The 17,652-nt window shown below is 39.2% G+C and overlaps 1 protein-coding gene across 14 annotated transcripts in view; it reads right to left on the reverse strand.

The window, feature by feature from the left end:
* Positions 1–17,652, reverse strand: part of SORBS2 (sorbin and SH3 domain containing 2) — a 173,416-nt gene that overhangs the window by 64,829 nt on the left and 90,935 nt on the right. For 11 of the 14 annotated variants that reach the window (XM_087856537.1, XM_087856536.1, XM_087856535.1 and 8 more), the window contains 2 exons: positions 3,685–3,823; positions 15–187 (listed from right to left, as the gene is read on the reverse strand). In XM_087856537.1, coding sequence (XP_087712663.1) covers positions 15–187; positions 3,685–3,823 — 312 coding nt within the window. Of the gene's footprint in view, positions 1–14; positions 188–3,684; positions 3,824–16,267; positions 16,910–17,652 lie in introns of all 14 variants that reach the window. The other 3 variants (XM_087856544.1, XM_087856533.1, XM_087856534.1) reach the window with 1 other exon arrangement.

The raw sequence follows: 17,652 nt of genomic DNA on the forward strand, positions 1-17,652 counted from the left end.
CTGGCATTTCCTACCGTTCTAATTGCTGTGGGGATTCCGGATTCATCCACCGGCCCGATCCCTGGGTAGTGCGGGGCTTTGATGACCGTCACTCTCTTCTCTTCCTCTGAGGATCTGTACAGTGGTATGGAGCTGCCCATGGTGCCGTCGAGAGACTGCGCGTGCTGGGGATACGTCTCTGCAGAATCTGCAGAGACAGTGTGGGGAGATAGAACGTGTTGGATGCACAAGGAATCGTGACTTGATGGTACCTCTTGTATACTGACGCCAACTATAACGTAGAATGTTTCCATCACTCTCTCTTTTACCCTGCTTAGCTTACATTCGAGCTGTCTATTGTTAATATGCGGGTATGTACCCAACACAACAATAACAATGTCCTCATCATTTTCTGAAGAAGGGTGAGGGGAAGAACAGCATTAGCTGAAAGACCATGCGACCTTGTGGCAGCCACTGTGTTAAGAAAGTACATGTATGACCTCGTCTTATCCTTCTCGTGTGTTGGGAGGAGGCGCTGGGTTTCATAGATGAGGAGACAGGAACCTGAGACGTTGAAATTATTTTTGTGAAATTGCTGGCTACTATTACGTAAAAGTGCTGAAACATCCTCTGAGAACAAAAGATGTGACTGTCAAATATACAGCAGCAATTTCGTAAAAATAAAACCAAAAATCACATTAAGAAATCTTCACCTCCAAACATATACTTAGATGCGAAGGCTTCTGGATTAAATAAATGATTTTAAATTATTGATACTGATTTTTATTTAAGTAGCCACGATGGCCATAATATCTTTGCTTTTACTTTATTTATTTTTTTTTAAAGATTTTATTTATTTATGTGACAGAGAGACAGCCAGCGAGAGAGGGAACACGAGCAGGGGGAGTGGGAGAGGAAGAAGTAGGCTCATAGTGGAGGAGCCTGACGTGGGGCTCGATCCCGGACCGCCAGGATCACGCCCTGAGCCGAAGGCAGACGCTTTAACGACTGCGCTACCCAGGCGCCCCTGCTTTTACTTTAAAATATGAAAACCCACTTTTTTTGCCCCTCGAGTATAAAAATTGCCCTAAGCATGTAAATTAGATGCGATTTCTAATGTTCCTATCTTCATGCCATGTTTATTAACTTTTAGTACATTTTCCTAAGAAACAGAGAGGACTTTATGTACTATATATTTCCCTTACTCTTAGTTCACAGATATGTATGAAGATCAACATTATTACCATTCATTTTGTACAATTGATAATATGACTTCTTGCTTTTTTACAATAAATTTCAAAATTTTGGTGAGCAAGAATGATTCTTGACATGGGTTGTCTGATCTGGTACTCAGAAAGGTCTCTTTTTATATGGGTATGAAAAAGTTCTAATGTTTCAGGGTAGCAGTAATTGATTTTATATAGATATATATATCTCAAAAGATATGACCATGTTTTTATAACAAATTTATGTAAAACTTCATAAGTAAGATTTTTAAGAAGATTTAACTCATCATTATAGGGATAAGTACAGCGAGGACCCCTATAAGCTAAAATCTAGTCTAACATTTATAACTGCTCTCACTATTATTATGGTTATGTTCAGTTGCATTTGCAACAGAAAAGTATTTTCTATGCCTTTCTGATGAAGAATGGCCTCATGTGCCATTGTATGTAAAAGCAGTATGTTTTCCAAGCAACTCCAAATGAAGACAAAATGTGGTATCTGACTCTGATTTCCCACTTAATCCCCAAAAGGATTTGCGTTGGGAACCATGATGGTGGTATTTCTCCTAAAGAACAAATATTTTTTGAGCACCTCATATGTGCAAAATCCCAACCCAAGCAAACAGTATTAACTCTGTCTTCACATACGGTTCACAAGATTCAATGGATTTATAGCTTACATAATACAAGTTTAGCCTTTTATTTTTCTTTTATAGGTCCACTAACTCTCATTTTTGTAGCCTTTTGGCCTCAACTCAATATAAAGTTTTTCCGAGGAAGGATAGATTTGTATACTCTCCTCAGAACCTGTCTCAACACTGACCGACTGGAATCTGTTTCAGTGTGTTAATAGAGGGAATTTCTTTCCACGTAGTATGTATAAGTCTACCCATTGATATGTTCTAAAATGAAAGCCTGTCTGTATTCAAGTATTTATATATTTTGTTTCTTGGGGTGGAAGGGATAATGAGGTAATGAGGACAGAGAGTCAGACTCTGATAATAATTATTTGGGAAAACATTATGGCCCAGAATAACTTGGTAGATTTACTATACATGTGTGACAATGCATAGCTCTGTAAAAAATCCAGGGATAATGGACTCCCATCATAGTCCTGCACCATGGACTGATCGTTTAAGAGCAACATCTTGGCACAAGGGCATTCTACTTTCTTATGCTCTAAAAGGACATCATCCTGAGATTCACAGATGATCCCCAGGAGCAGCATTAGAGAAGGCACAAGTATATTTAGACTTTTCTTTAATGAGTCTCAGGGCTCCATGTAAGTGTTACAAGGTTTTGTTGACCACAGAAGTTGAGATCCACAATGCACAAGCTGAGTGTTCCTGGGTAAGCTGATGGCATCACGTCTTTCAACAAACAAACAGTGTTGGGGAAGATGAGGGGCTGCCTGCTGTCAAAGAGGAAATGGGAGTGAAAGCCCTGTGTTCTACTTCCTTTCTATTGCTGGCTGGTGGTGGCCAGAACATCGGTCCTCTCCTGATTTTCTGAGAGGTGTGTAGCTGGCTCACTTTCCACCACCTTCCTCCCTGCTGTCTGCAAGCCTTCTAGTTGTTCAGTGTCATGGATACTTTCTCAGCTTGAATTTGGAAGATGGTTTGATTTGGTTTGATTTTTAGTGCTTGGGGTGGTTTTTTTTTTAACATTTTTAAAAATTAAGAAATAGTTATGTTATTTTCTAAACAATCCTAATATATTTTGCCACATAAAAATGTTTGTCATTATATAGTACAATTCTTATCCAGGAGGCTTCAAAGAGGTCACAAGCCCCGTGAAAAATTATAGGCTTCCAATTGTTTATGAATGTTCAAATGTTCATTTTTTTTTTCCTGGAGGAGCGCTCTCTTTCACCAAATTCTTAATTTTCCAAAGCATTAAGAACTCTTTATAAAAGTCAGGGATCATTATTTAAAGGAACTCCTATCCCTGACCGATGGTCTTCTGGTGTCAGTTTGAAGAGCAGTTTATTACTTCGCGAGACACTGGTTTACTGTTTACTGTTTGGTGAGGCAGCCTGTCCCCCTGTTAGACTGTTTTAACTGTTAAACAATTCTCTACATATACCAAGACAATTTTCTACAATGAAAGTTTTTCCACAAAAGAACAGGCTGTCTTGAACATGGATGGTATTTGCCATCCATGGAAATGTGCTACATGAATGTTCTGGTCGTATGAACTCTCCTGCCTAACTGGCCACCTTTTTTTTTTCTACCCCAAAACCCCAAACATCTAATAGCCTTAGAGGCAGATGCAGCCATCATCTTGAGATAGCTGGATGCCTATGTCCTCTGGTGTTGAAGCCTCTGCTCTTAATTTCTCCCCTAGGACAGGGTCAATAAATAGTGGGGTGTTGAGTGTTTCTTCCTCCTTTTTGAAAAATTACTCTAGCATTCTCCCACGTGGTTTGTACTTGCTGTATTGAAATCATCATGGAAATCACAACTATCAAATGACTCACCAAGTGAGCGGCCATGCTGCATGATAATGCTTGAGTTGAGCGAGCCCGGGAGAGAGTAAGCCGAAGGGGAAAACGGCCTTTGATAGTAACTCATTGGACTCACAGCACCTCCAGAGTTTCCATTCACTGTTATCTGGCTCTGAGAAAAGAGCAAAGACATCCTGTTACAGCACACAGTCCCCTGTAAACATCATTCCCTTAGACGACAATAAGAGACTTCACTCACAAGATCGTGATCAGCTGTCAAATGTTTATTTACTTTGAAAAACTGTTGTCTAGAGGGATGGGGTACATTTTTTTCAATGTCCTCTCTATCTTCCTTTATTTCCGAAATCACCGTCTTATATGTCAGAGGGCACAGGAAGTAATTAGGAAGAATAGAAGCAGCTGACCGGTGGCCATGCCACTCTGCCAACAGAGATGCCAAAAGCATCCGTGGGAGTCCGTGTAAAATAAACGTGGAGAGTGAATTTGCTTTTATAGTCATGACGAGTGGTCAGGACAGGGTCACACTGCTCTGCTCGAGGGATTTGAAACGAATCTTCTTGGACAGGAAGAAGGACATTTGTTCTCAGACTTAGGGCCATCCTCTAGTGCATGGATGTTTCTAGGCAAGGTGATAACATAAGGAACACAACTGTTTGGGTTTATATATCATGAAGCAATCTATTCCAGAAGAGTCAAGCTTTTCTGATAAACTACTGGCTTCTCCCTATTCCAATCTCATTTAGCACTTTATGGGCCTCTTTTTAGTTTCTTAGTAATTTATTGTTTTGATGGCTTTATATCTGAGTATTTTATATCCCCAGTGATATCTCAAGATACTTGCTGGAAAGTCATATATATGCTACTGTGCTGGGCTAATAACATAGTAGATATTCAATAAATACATATTCCAATTGAATTGGATCAACTGAGTTCACAGAGGTTGGGCTCACCACTGTTAAGGAGGCCTCTCTCTCCACAACACAGCACCCAGTATGGTGGAGATACATGATGCATGTGAATGAGACAGAACATCAGTGAGAGCACTTAGTTAAAATACCTTACAGCTGAATACACACAAACACACATATGCACACAGGTAAGGAACCATCATTTGTGAACTTTTTCTACTTATTTTAAAACAGATTAACCTTCTTAAAATACAGGGCTGAAATGCAGGCAGTCAATTAATCGCGTATTTCCATGATTTTTCACTTTAAAGCAGATGTTTTGAAATGACCAAGAGTTAATCTAATTTCACTGTTTTATAGCCATACCACAGACGTCCTACAGTCAGTCAACATTTCATTGTGATGATGGTGCTTACTGATTATGTACTTCTCTAAGCCATTCCAGAAACCACTCCCATGGCAGAAGCCACCGTATCTTATAGGTCTGCTCCCTGAAGAGCACTGGACATTCAAACCATGTGAGGCGCGGGCCTACCCAAAACATTTCAGAGCCTGTCTGTAACTTTGATGAATTATTTGAGAATATTTTTGCCACGTTGCCCAAATCATCTTGGTTGTTCTTTGTAAATACAATTCCAATCCTATTGTTATAAGGTATTACAGCGAGTGTTAAAAGCAGGAGACTTCTTATTAAAAACCATCACAGGGGCGCCTGGGTAGCACAGTCGTTAAGCGTCTGCCTTCAGCTCAGGGCGTGATCCCGGCGTTCCGGGATCGAGTCCCACACCGGGCTCCTCGGCTAGGAGCCTGCTTCTTCCTCTCCCACTCCCCTGCTGTGTTCCCTCTCGCTGGCTGTCTCTCTGTCACATAAATAAATAAAATCTTTAAAAAAAAAAAAAACCCATCACGTTACTTTGTTACTAAACCTAGGAAAATTGCCTTGAATCCTATTTTGATGGTTTCAGTAACATTGATTATGGGTTAAAAAAAAAATACTCCAAATAGACTTAGGCTTTCATCCTGTTAAACCAACTAGGAGTTTACTAAGGAAATAATACCTTTAGAATTTTTAGAAAAGACTTTATTGTTAGAGTGAAATAATTATTAGGAAAATCATCTCTTGGAGAACCTAGGTGCAATTTCAATTGTCACTTGAAACTAAGTTCAGTTACAGTTAGTTCTGGTTGTACCCACAGGACTCTATACGTGTGCTTCTCAGGCTCCTGAAAAGTCTTGAAAACAGCAAATTGAATCAGTTGGTACATAAATTGATATACTATCACTGTTCTGTATCTTTGGCTAAAGGTCCTACCATTCTTTGAAGTTATAAAAGTGAAGAACAATTGAAAACACGGGAGAGCATGAGGAGAGGCCCAGCCTGCTGAGCTCCCGGCTGTAGTGACAGGTGGGTGTGCTCTGGAAAGGGAGGTGTTTTTTTTCATTAGCCCAGTCACTAACTGGAACATTTCACGGCAAAGTTTTATACCCAGCCATTGAATGAATAAGAAACCCCATCTAAAGTATTGTTAAGTATTTAAGAAAGATACTAAAAAGCATCTTTTACCTTCTATAATTGCAATCTTGAGAAACATATGGCTTATCATATATTTCTCCATGAGTGAAATTTTCAGGTTTATGACCTTGACACAACATAAAAACTATGTTCCACAACTAAAATTTTGTTTTTAACTGTGCTTATTTCAAACTGCGCTATGAGATCAATTTTAGAAAAACATTCCTTTTTTCTTTTTTTGGCCTAAAGTTATGTACTTTTCAAAATGAAGCCATTATCTATCCATTATATGTGATTGAAAATCTGCACTTTAAGACTTCAAAGCATTTTAGTCATTCATGAATCATTTATTAGGGACAGCTTGTCATATAGACATATTTAAAGGATGTCATATGTATAGGAAGTATTTCTATATTGCTCTAAGTGGAAAATAAATTATTGATATATAAAACCATTAATGAATTCACACATTTCTATGCCAGAACGGCTCAGGAAAAATAATTCCAAAAAATCAGAGGACGAAACTACTGCCATGTAGACTAAGAGTATTTACAGCATTCACCCCTGTAATGAATCAGAGGTTCAAAAGAGGTAGCTGTCAGTGAGCGAGAAGCGAGTTAGCATCATGCGGTCAGCAGTTGTGTATGTGAGAAACATGCATATACAAACTATTCCCACAGGACACATTCATATGAATCTCAGAAGCAAACTGTTACCTACCAGGATTCAAGACTGGGTTCAAATTTTGAAAATTTTTAAACTTTCCCTATAATCTAATCATCATCATATTATATGTGCACTTATCTAAATTTCTGAGGTAATTACTTTTTTTGAGATAAAAAATGTTATCACGGCAAATCACCGTACAACTCATTAGCTGGAACAACTAGCAACCGTGAGGAGTTTAAAATGAGTGAGGAGAGTACAGTTGACTTTTTCATCGCAAAGTAGACTTATGAGGATTACTGTAAAGGATTTTCTGGACGGACTGTATGGAGTTGGTTTAGAAGTAATTTACACCTATGTGAATAAAAATGCTTGGCAGGAAAACGAGATGGCGGACAAGAAATCAATCAGTCCTTGTGTTTGGCCCATGGAGATCTGTTTGAAAAGCGATGGGGGCAAAGAGAGGAAGAACGATTGCATGCCTGGCAGCAGTGGTGGTTATGGGGATGCCACCTGTCACTGCAGACCTCTGACCCACGACTGGGGAAGGTTCCAGAATGGGCAGCCACCTGAGCTCATCTGGGATGGCAGGGGAGGACTCCCCAGAGGGGCAGGACAAGTCGGTAGAGAGAGCCTGAGGTATGGCTGTGGGTCAGGAGGTCAGGAGCAAGGAGAAGGGGTTTATACAAAGCAGTGTGGGAGGGTCAGGGGTCTGTGCAGTTGTGAAGCCCCCAGTTAGCAGGTGGTGATGGCGTCAGTGACCGAGTCGGAGCCACTGTTGGGTAAAGTGGTTCAGTGAAAAAGCACCACAGAAGTAAGGCGTGAAGAAGAGGCTTCTGGTGCGGTTTGTCTGTGTGTCTGTGAAGCATTTACCTCCAGCACACTGGCAGCTAAGTTCTGGTTTCCAGGCTGAGTTTGAGAGAAGAATAAAACGGATACACATTATCCAGTTAATAAAAACTTCTCTTTTTGCAGTGTGGCCGAGAAGGCTTTATTCAGCCTTATCGTCAGCTGTATTTGCAAAGCCTTTAAGGAACACATTCAAGGGATTAGGTGCCAGCACACAGTACAGAACAAGCACGGAAACATGAAGAAATGAAGCCGGTAAGTGTTTTTGAAAGTAAGACCAGTTTTCACACGGCACTCCGTGGTAATTTTGGCGGGAGCTTTGGGAGTGCTGGCATAATGGAATTTTTCCCTCAGAAGTTTTGTGTTTGGTACCTGTGATAACAAAAATATCAAGTTGTCTATTGCGTGGAGAATTCGTTTCCCTTCAATAGAAAAATCTTATAGCAGATTTCTCCTTACTGCCTCCCCCACCCTGGAAATTGTCCCCCAGATGTAAAACAGGTCGCCTCATTTTTTTCCTGCTTTACAGATCTAAAGAATGATGAACTAAAAGTGATTAAGTGGAAAGGGAAATTTGTTTCCTTTCCACTCAGTGAATCTCTTTTTTGATTTCACTGTAAGATACTAAGAGAATTGAACTTTAAAGTATCCGAGCAGTACAAATAGAGGTACCTGTGTGTGAACATGAAGTGGACACAAAAAGCAGCCCCAGATGACGGTTAGAAGGTACCCCAGTTGGTTAGAGCTGCTGTTGGTTTTATGTCCAGGTAAAGGAGAAAGAAACTGGAGAAACAAAAGGTTTAATACCTCCAAGGCTGTGTGACCTAAGAGGCTAAACATGGTGGAGGGGTTGTCTGTGAAAGGAAGAGAGTGGATGGCCCATGACAGGTTTTGTAACTATCCCTTCATGCCATTGTGATGTCTTTCCACACAGTCAAATATGACGATAAGCATCAGCCTCATCATGAGTAAAGGAAACTCTGAAACAAAATTTTTTTTCTCAACTCCTCCCTACCCCCCTCCCCCGTCAGAGGAGAGGTTTTCTTGAGTGTTTGATGAGGTGCCAGTTGTAAGACAGATAGCCAGACGTATTCTAGGGCATTAATACAGGGAGGGGGGAAGAATTAAAGACAACTGTATAAACTTAGAAATCTTGCCTAGTAAAGGTTTAAATGGTATTATTTGGGGTTCTTGGCCAGCTATGATTTTAATAACAGTTGATGTCATAGAGGCTATTGATCTCATAAAAAGTCATAATTATTTTTCTCAGACTTTTAATTGAATACTTAAAAAATCAAATATATTTCTTTCTCTTTGTCATAGCTACCTTAAAAAATCTGATGAAACTATTGATTCTTCTCTTAGGAAAAATACACAAATTCATACATAAAATTCTGCATAAACTTAAGGGGTTTGTGGATACTGGAAAGCATGTTCTTAATCTAACAAGCTAAGAAATTCCAACCCTGTGTAAAAAGACAGATTTCCTTTTTCTGTTTTTATTTAATAAGATTATTGTTGTTGTTTAAACACACTCATTAAAAGTGATACTCTTTTACTGTATACAGTTTTAAAATCTCTAGAATTAACTAACAGAAATCTTCAAGTTAGCTAGAACTTAAAATATTCTAGTAGGAATGAATCCATGTTATTAGTAAATTTTTATAATAAAGTAAAACTGTATTATTATGAAGTAAGACTATAATTTTATGAAACTACAATAATTATAATTTAGTATGTTAGAATCTTGCTAGAGGTCCAAATGCAATCAAGTATAAAGCTATCTTGGGTGAGGATAGCGTCCATGGAATTTCTCATAACAATGCAGTTTCACTAAAGAGTTTTCCATGAGTCTCTTTAGTTTTGCTTATGCTAAGTGAAAATTTTTTTTAAGTAATATAAATCATGCCAATGGATTTGACTTATATGCTCAAAGGAGTTTTTTTCCCTTCAAATTTAGAAGGCAAATCTAATGACTGTAACCCTCACTGGACTGGCTTCCCTGTATGTATCCTTTCAGATTTGCTACATGTCAAACACCAAGCCTGTTCTCTCTAACACCACCATTGTCATGGGTAATATGATCAGTTTGGTTGTATAGCACTGTGTGTGGGAATGGTCTTTATCCATTCATTGGTTCTTCCAAGAGAGTGCAGAACGAGTTCACTTTTTGAACTTCTCTCACTGTCTCCTGATATGTTCACAATTTTGAGTCTTAATATATGTGTGTGTAACAGACGAAATAACACTTGGTGAGTCATATCACACTTAAATTGCTATAGACAAGACTAAAAAAATCAACTCTATAGACTACCTACACAAAAGCTTTGAAATATCTGCCGTAAAAATGTAAACGATGTCTTAGACTAGTTTTTCACCCTGATCTCCTCATTAATGAAATTCTCTCTCAGATATAGCAGGAGAGAAAACCATATTATACATGTTTCTCTGAGGAAAATATGGTAAGAGTAGGAGCGAGAGCCTGAAAAGGGGAGAGGAAGTATGTTGTTAATCTGGATTACTTAGAGTAGGAAAAATTAACTTAAAGAAAGAGCAATTTTTTTTCCTACTGGTGGCAGATGGACCAATGACTGCAGAAAATCATCTTAGTTGTTTTGGGTCTCCATCTTTCAAGACATGTAAGGTTAAGGTGTTTGACTACAGGCCAAGGTTCACCAATTTTCATTGGTATATGTTCGTTTTTACTTTCTTCAGTTTACTGTAAGGGAGGGAGGAGCTAGAAACACCGGTTTGTTGCTGCCTGGTTTCTACAAAAGAAAGGGACAGCACTTAAACCCCAAGACACTTAATATTGTAAGAGAGAGCATTTGGTTATTCAGATTATCATTGAACATCATGGTCCAAATGAATTCAACCCAGAATGCTGAGGGGCTGCTGTTGATGAAAGAGATCACTAACTCTAGGTTGGGCTCCTTGAGGGATTAAGGAGCAAGGAGACTCAGGAAGGCTGAGTGTCAGCAGTGGATAAGGTGTATTGGTGTGCAGGCCTGGCCAACTCAAGTGCCTACCCTGGGCTAGGAATGTGCCCAGAATGTGCAGATAGGGCCAGGCATTAGATAAGAAGGAATGGTGGGACCATAGTGGGATGGAGAAGGCATGTTCCTCCTTAAGGCAGCCAAATTAAAAATAAAATGAACTCAGTAGCAAGCAAACAAAACATATCTATAATTTCAAGTCCTCTGTGGTACTCAGATGGAGAATGTGATTTTGAATCATGGGAAGGTGTCATATGTAAAGAACGGTGCCAGAAGATGGGGTTCAAGAGTCAAGTTATATCAGAAAACAGAGGCAGTGGAACTACTGGTTGACCTATGGATCTGGAGTCAGACAGACTGGGGCAGGTCCTGTTACCTCCCTGGGCCTCAGCTTCCTCATGTGTAAAATGTGGACATTAATAAAACCGTCTCCTAAAGGTCATGAAAATCAGGTGTGGAAATGTAAGGACTTAGTCCAGTGTCTGGTGTGTTGTCATAGCTCTTAATAAATGAGTCATTAAAGTCCTTAGAAGTCCTTAGAAGGCACAGGAATTCTTTGCACAAAGCAAAGAGCAGAGTAGAGAGAACAAAAATATGAAAACTTTCATACAGAAAAGGAGAGAATTTCATCTCTTTTGATCCATGGGAAGAATATGCAGACGTTAAGGCAGATTATGACTCAGTATTAAAAATACTTCCTCATAATTAGACCCGAGAATGGCTTGAGCCCTATAGAGCTGCCTCTTAAAGTGACTGAGCTCTCGATGCCTAAGCGTATTCAAGAAGACGCTCACGTTCATTGGTTTGGAGGTGCTGTGGAGGAGAGACTTGGTGATTTCTAAATTCATATCGGGCTCCAAAATATGCTCTACTGATGAATCACTCAAATATTCACATGACCTACATTTACTCAGATGAAGAAATTGCCCGAGACCTGATCAACTAATAGCATAACAGACCAATGAAGAAGTTGTGGGACATTGGTTGGCCGGCCTGACGGCATACATGAGTGATCTGGGCTGGTATTGATGGGCTTGGTCTAGAAAGCCTACTCTATATTCTACACCTTTCCTATCATTCCACGCTGCTGACATTCATTCATGATTCTGCCTTCCTTAACTTATCAGTCTTGACCCCATGGAGCAAAAGAGGTGACTTTTCTTCTTCTACATGACAATGAGACAAATTCTCCTCTGAGTCCCCAACATATGTGCGGCAGCAGCTGTGAAAGTAGGGCTTTGGCATATGATTGATTACGTTATTTCACAATAGAAGGGTCGAGTTTATCTTCCCGAATCAAAGGGCACAGCATTCACAAATGCCAGGGAAAATGTTTAGGGTGGAGCTTTTGCTGTCTTTTCAAAGCTTCTGGTTTAGACCTTCACTTATCTGACATTGAAGAACAATGTGACATTTTTAGCAACAGGATATCTGTTCCCACAGTAACAGAAGGGGAACACACCTCATTTTGTGTTCTCTCTATTCATAACTTCGTAAGAAGAAAACTTAAGCATATGAAGCTTTTAAAGCAGTATGTTATCAAATACGGAGAGAAACAAAATGCCTAAAAGTAGGTTGCTGTTTTCCTCTTAAGCCAATGGTCAGACTTTAATAATAACAACAACAAGAAAAGTAAATGAAACTTGCAGGACACTGAAGTTCCCTTTTCACTTTTCAGTGTAGAGAATTTTTGTTTATAATAGAGCCTATGTCGGGTTGGTTCATGGAGTGTAGCATATAGCCCTCAGCATTTAATGAGAGCTCTTGCCAGAATGTGGAATGTAAGTATTTAAAATGAAAAGGTCACCATTGTGAAAGGCCCTTACATGGAAAATGAGACTTAAAAGTGACATATATCAGAATAGGCAAGATGTGGAAACACCTTGGATCGGTAGATGAACGGATAAAGAAAATGTGGTATACACATACAGTGGAATGCTATTCTGTCTTAAGAAAGAAAGAAATCTTGTCATGTGGATGAACCTTGAGGACATTATGCTCAGTGCAATAAGCCAGTCACGGAAGGACAAATATTGCATGGTCCCACTCAACATGAGGTATCTACAATAGTCAAACTCAGAGAAGCAGACAGTAGAATGCTGGTTGCCAGGGACAGGGGTGGGTGTGGGAGGATGGGTTGGTGTTCGGCAGGTATAAAGGTTCAGTTATGCCAGATGAATACGTTCTGGAGATCTGCCCTACAGCATTGTGGCTGTAGTTAATGATACAGTGTTGTACACTTTAAAATTTTTTAAAAGTGTAGACAGATCTCATGTTAAATATTCTTACTACCCCCCCCAAAAAAAAAGTCAAAACTGCAATAATGTTAGGCCCCCTTTTGAAAAAGTGCTATAAAGGACAGCACATTGTCATCTTGGAACAAACTGCAGGTCAGGTGAAATAAACTTCAATCCACTTATAAAAAAATGTATCATTGAAAACAATATATTTCCTTTTCCCAAACAGATGCAGAGTTTGGAAAAGGGATATTAATTTTTAAAAACATTTTATTTATTTGAGAGAGAACGAGCAGGGGCAGGAGGTAGAGGGAGAGAGAGAACCCTAAGGAGACTCTGAGCTGAGCTCATCTGGGGCTCAATCTCAGGAATCTGAGATTGTGACCTGAGCTGAAATTGAGAGTAGGATACTTAACCAACTGAGCCACTCAGGCACCCCCAAAAGGATATTATTTAAAAAAACAAAACAAAACAAAACAACTACTACATATTGAGGGATTACTGTGTAGCAGGCTCCACACCAAACTGCTTATATACAGTATCTTATTCAAGCCTCACTGCAGTGCTATGAGATGAATGCCATTATTATCCCCATTTTACAGGTGAAGGACTGAGACTCAGGGATGGGGAATAACTGGATGAAAGGGTCTACAATAATCACCCCTTGAAAGGATGTCTTTCCAATTATTCTTTTCCTGGTCTCTCTTAAGCCCATTCTGAGAAAGTCTCTGGCCCCACTACAAAGTCAAGGGTAAGTCAGACGGTCATGGCACACCTGCCCTATCAACAGTATTGTGCAGTTAACCATCCCTTCTCCACACACTTTCCCAGTGGGGCTCTTAGGACACCATATGGTCCTGGATTGCTCCTCCCTTAGCGGACACTCCTTTTAGTCTCCTTTGCTGGTTCCTCCTCTCATTACGGCGATGCTCTTGGGCTCAGTCCTCCGGCTTTCTGTTTTCTCTGTACTCATGCCCTGCTGATCTCATTCAGTCTCTTGGCTACAAAACCATCTATAGGCTGATGGCTTATATCTCCAACTTAGACCCTTCACCTGAATGCCAGACTTCTATATCAGACTTCATACTCGACCTCTCCATGTGGATATCTAATAGACACCTCAAACTTATCATGTCCCAAATGGAACCTCTGATCTTTCTTCAAACCTGCTCTACCCACAGTTGTCCTGTCTCTATGGACAAAGGATGGCAAATTCCATCCTTCTTAGTTGTAAAGGCTTAACACCTTGGAGTCAATCTTCTCTTTCTCTCATGTCCCACATGCAGTCAGTCTGTCAGGAAGTCCTTTTCTCTCCATTTTCAAAATACATCCAGAATCCAATTTCTCATCACCTTCATTGCTTCCACCCTGCTTCGAGCCACCATCATCTGTCACTTAAATGGTTGCAAGAGCCGCCTAACTGCCTTGCCTACTGTCCTTCTTACCGTCCTATATAGGTTGTTCTCAACTGAGTGGCCAGAATGATTCAATTAGATGATGAGTCAAAGCACATTGTGGGAGCTCAAAATCTCCCAAGGGCTCCCATTTTTATTGAGAATAGAAGTTGAAATCCTGCAATAGCTTGCAGGGATTGCTGTCATCTGGCCTCTGTGACCTCTGTCTTCACATCTGCTTACCCTACGTCTCATTTTCTCCCTCTTCTTTCCACTGGCTTCCTTGCTATTCCTTGAGCAGCCCCAGCACACTTCAGCTTTAAAGCCTTTAATACTAGATGCTGTCTCTCTAGCAGGAACAGGCTTTACCCTCCAAAGCTATTCTGTCTTCTCAGTGAGGAGTCTTTTGCTATCTAAGTAACATGGACTCTGCTCCCCAGATCCCTGCTTAGCATTGCTTAGTTATTTATATAAACTCCTTCCGAGGTAGGTAATCTACTTATGTGAGTTTTTATTAATATTTGCCCCTCCCTGGCAAGATTTTAATTATCAATGGTTTCAAATACAGCTCTGTGACTAGATCAGACTTGACACATAGTAGATGCCCAATAAATAATTGTTGAATGAAATAAAGTGAGAGGATCTCAAATCTTAATTTGTGGATCACGCTGATTCTCTGGGAATTATGTAATGAAATCAACTATCTCTGGGCAGCATGGATAGTGACAAAACACACGGAAAAAGAAACTTATCAAACTTAGGTTTTCAAGCATAATAAAACCATCGAGAAGAACCAAACTATGCTGGATGAGTAAACTGAGTTGTTAATGTGGTGGTGTTTGCTCTGACTTGTCCTACCCCTGCTTCCTGGAGGCAGGCGTCCTGGGACAAACTAAGTTTGCTCTCTGACACTGTCAGAGCCCTGTCTGTAGTGTTTTGATTTTGCTCCCTACCTCATGGGATTGTGGAAGTTATTAATAAATACGAATAAGTTGTAACAGTGCCAGCATATGATAAATTCTTAGTGTTTGTTAGTTGCTATTATAATTATTGTTGTCATATTTCATAGGGGCTTCAAAAGATATTACCTTAATTCAAAGAAATTTCTCTAATGAATTAATTTTGCATATCACAATTAGCTGATGAAGGAGATATTTTAGTAGAAGTGTGAAAACATCCACTTGTCTTTTTAATCATCTAAGCTTAAGGTTTCTGCTTTACAGGTGGGGAAAGGGATGGAGTTGAACTGAAATCGATTTATCCCTAAAGCTTATGCTCTTAACACTATGCCATTTTGCAGAAACCACGAAGGGGAACATATTTCTCTTCTAAATGATGAATAAATGTCAGCAGAACAATTCCATGAAAGAATTTTACATATAGGGAAATAAAAAGTTACTTCCTGTCTGGGTATTAAAGATTGATGAATATACTTTCTGAAATAAATTTTTAAAGGTGGAAATAGATGAAGGTTCAGTGAAAATGAATATTGAGCTACAAAGAAATAAATGCTGGTTGAATTAAAATACATGTTTCCTGCCAAAGTGAATTATAACTGCTAATTATTTTAAGAGAATTTATATATGTAAATAAAGTAAATCTAGGCACTCAGAGGTCTGGCATAAAAAATATTTCTGTAAAACTTAAAAGTACTTTGAACACTGAAGTGGTTTGCAGAGTCTTAAGTGATAACCAATCCATCAATGACTTCTAATAAATACTTAGAAGGAAGAAATTTTGGAACATGATTCCTGGATAAAAGATCTGTGTGTTTGCATATATACAAACATACATATATATGTATACATATATACACATTGGTATATATTACTATTTTTTTAATTAAAAGATATCTAGAAGTTTATTGATGAATTTAGTGGGGTTTTAAGTAGGAAGATGAGGAAGACGGTTTCTTTCTCCTTTCCCTTCCTGCTTGAAGCTACAAAGCATTAGGTTATATAAGAAGCCCAAACCAAAAGGGTTAGGGTCTCTACTGAACACCTGTAAGAAGAGATTGGAAAGTGTAATGTACCACCCGGCAGTCTGAGGACTGAGAGGCCGCAGCAACTGCAGATTTTTGTCTCTCTTGCAGAAGAGGTATCTTTGTAGTCTCTGGAGAAAGCTCAGGTAGCTGTTTGTGGCTTTCAGGATCATGTCCTGAAACAGGATTTATCTGAATGGAAAGAGATGCTGTGTGTATCTCAGGCACTGGGTTAGGGGGTGGTGAGCAAGGCCTTTTGAGAAATGACGGGACTTCTGCAGGTTGGGAAAACCGTGGAGTATTAAAGTGGACACTACTTCCTAGGTCCTGGTTATGGATTAGTTTCAATGTAGAAATTCTTCGAGTCTGAGAATCTTGCATGTAGTCCTCTTGTAGAAAAGGGGTGCTGATATCAGCATTTGGTAGGGGACCTGTGCTGGCTGCTGCTGGTAGTGGGTTAGTGATTTTTTGTGTATACGACACAGTTGTGTTAGATTCTTCTGAATATACAATTGTCTGGTTGGAGTCATCATTAGAATACATAGTTCCCTCAAGAGGTTTTTTGTTAGTAAAGTACTTTGTACAGGAGGGAGTTTGTGTGTTAGTTACTAACTGGTCTAAAATGTCACCCTTTGTGTGATTGGTTATCAAAGAGCTACAAAAGCTCTCTTTTCTGGGTGGTGGAAAGGGTGCCTGGATTGCCAAAAACATCCGGAGAGAGAAATAACGTTGAAGGAAAAACAGAGAGAAAGTCAGAGTTAGTCATTATAGAAACCAGTGTCAACCTTACCCTTAAAGAAAGTAAAGCAATGTCATACATTCTTATTATTCTACACATTTTGTTGGCTAGATTAAATGATCATTTAGAATGCATTTGAATTTATTATCAATAGCTGCTCTCTGGGAGAAAATAGTTTTTATAGAGAATACATTATGAAGTTTGTCTCCATCTATATTCTTGAAAATTATATTAAAAATGAATATGGGTTTTCTTGGCATATTTTTAGACTTCGAGATATAGGTCCTGTATATTTAGTCACATTGTTTCGATAACACGTTTCATGTTTGGGGCACAATTTTACTAGTATCTCCAACACAGAGTTCTTTTAGTTAATATAATAAACAGTTGCATAGCTCATGTTTATGGAATAAATAACATATTGCAGACCTCATAACTTTGAAATCCAAAGCATCAGCTGACAGCATTTTAAGAATTAGAAAATACTGTAAACCTTATGTTGGAAACGATCTACCTTTATGACCTGAATTAAAAATAAAAACCCACAAAGCCTGTTTTGAACTTAAAACTTGTCTTCTATGTTTTAAATATATGGTTGCCAAGGAATACAAATACAAAAGCAAAACATATTGAAGATAAAACATTACCTAAATATGCACATGTTATTAGAGAAGAGGCTCTAAAGTGGTAGTCTGAT

The sequence above is a fragment of the Ursus americanus genome, chromosome 27, assembly GCF_024610735.1.
Source record: "Ursus americanus isolate L20-20 chromosome 27, mUrsAme1.1.p, whole genome shotgun sequence".
NCBI classification, from domain to species: domain Eukaryota; kingdom Metazoa; phylum Chordata; class Mammalia; order Carnivora; family Ursidae; genus Ursus; species Ursus americanus.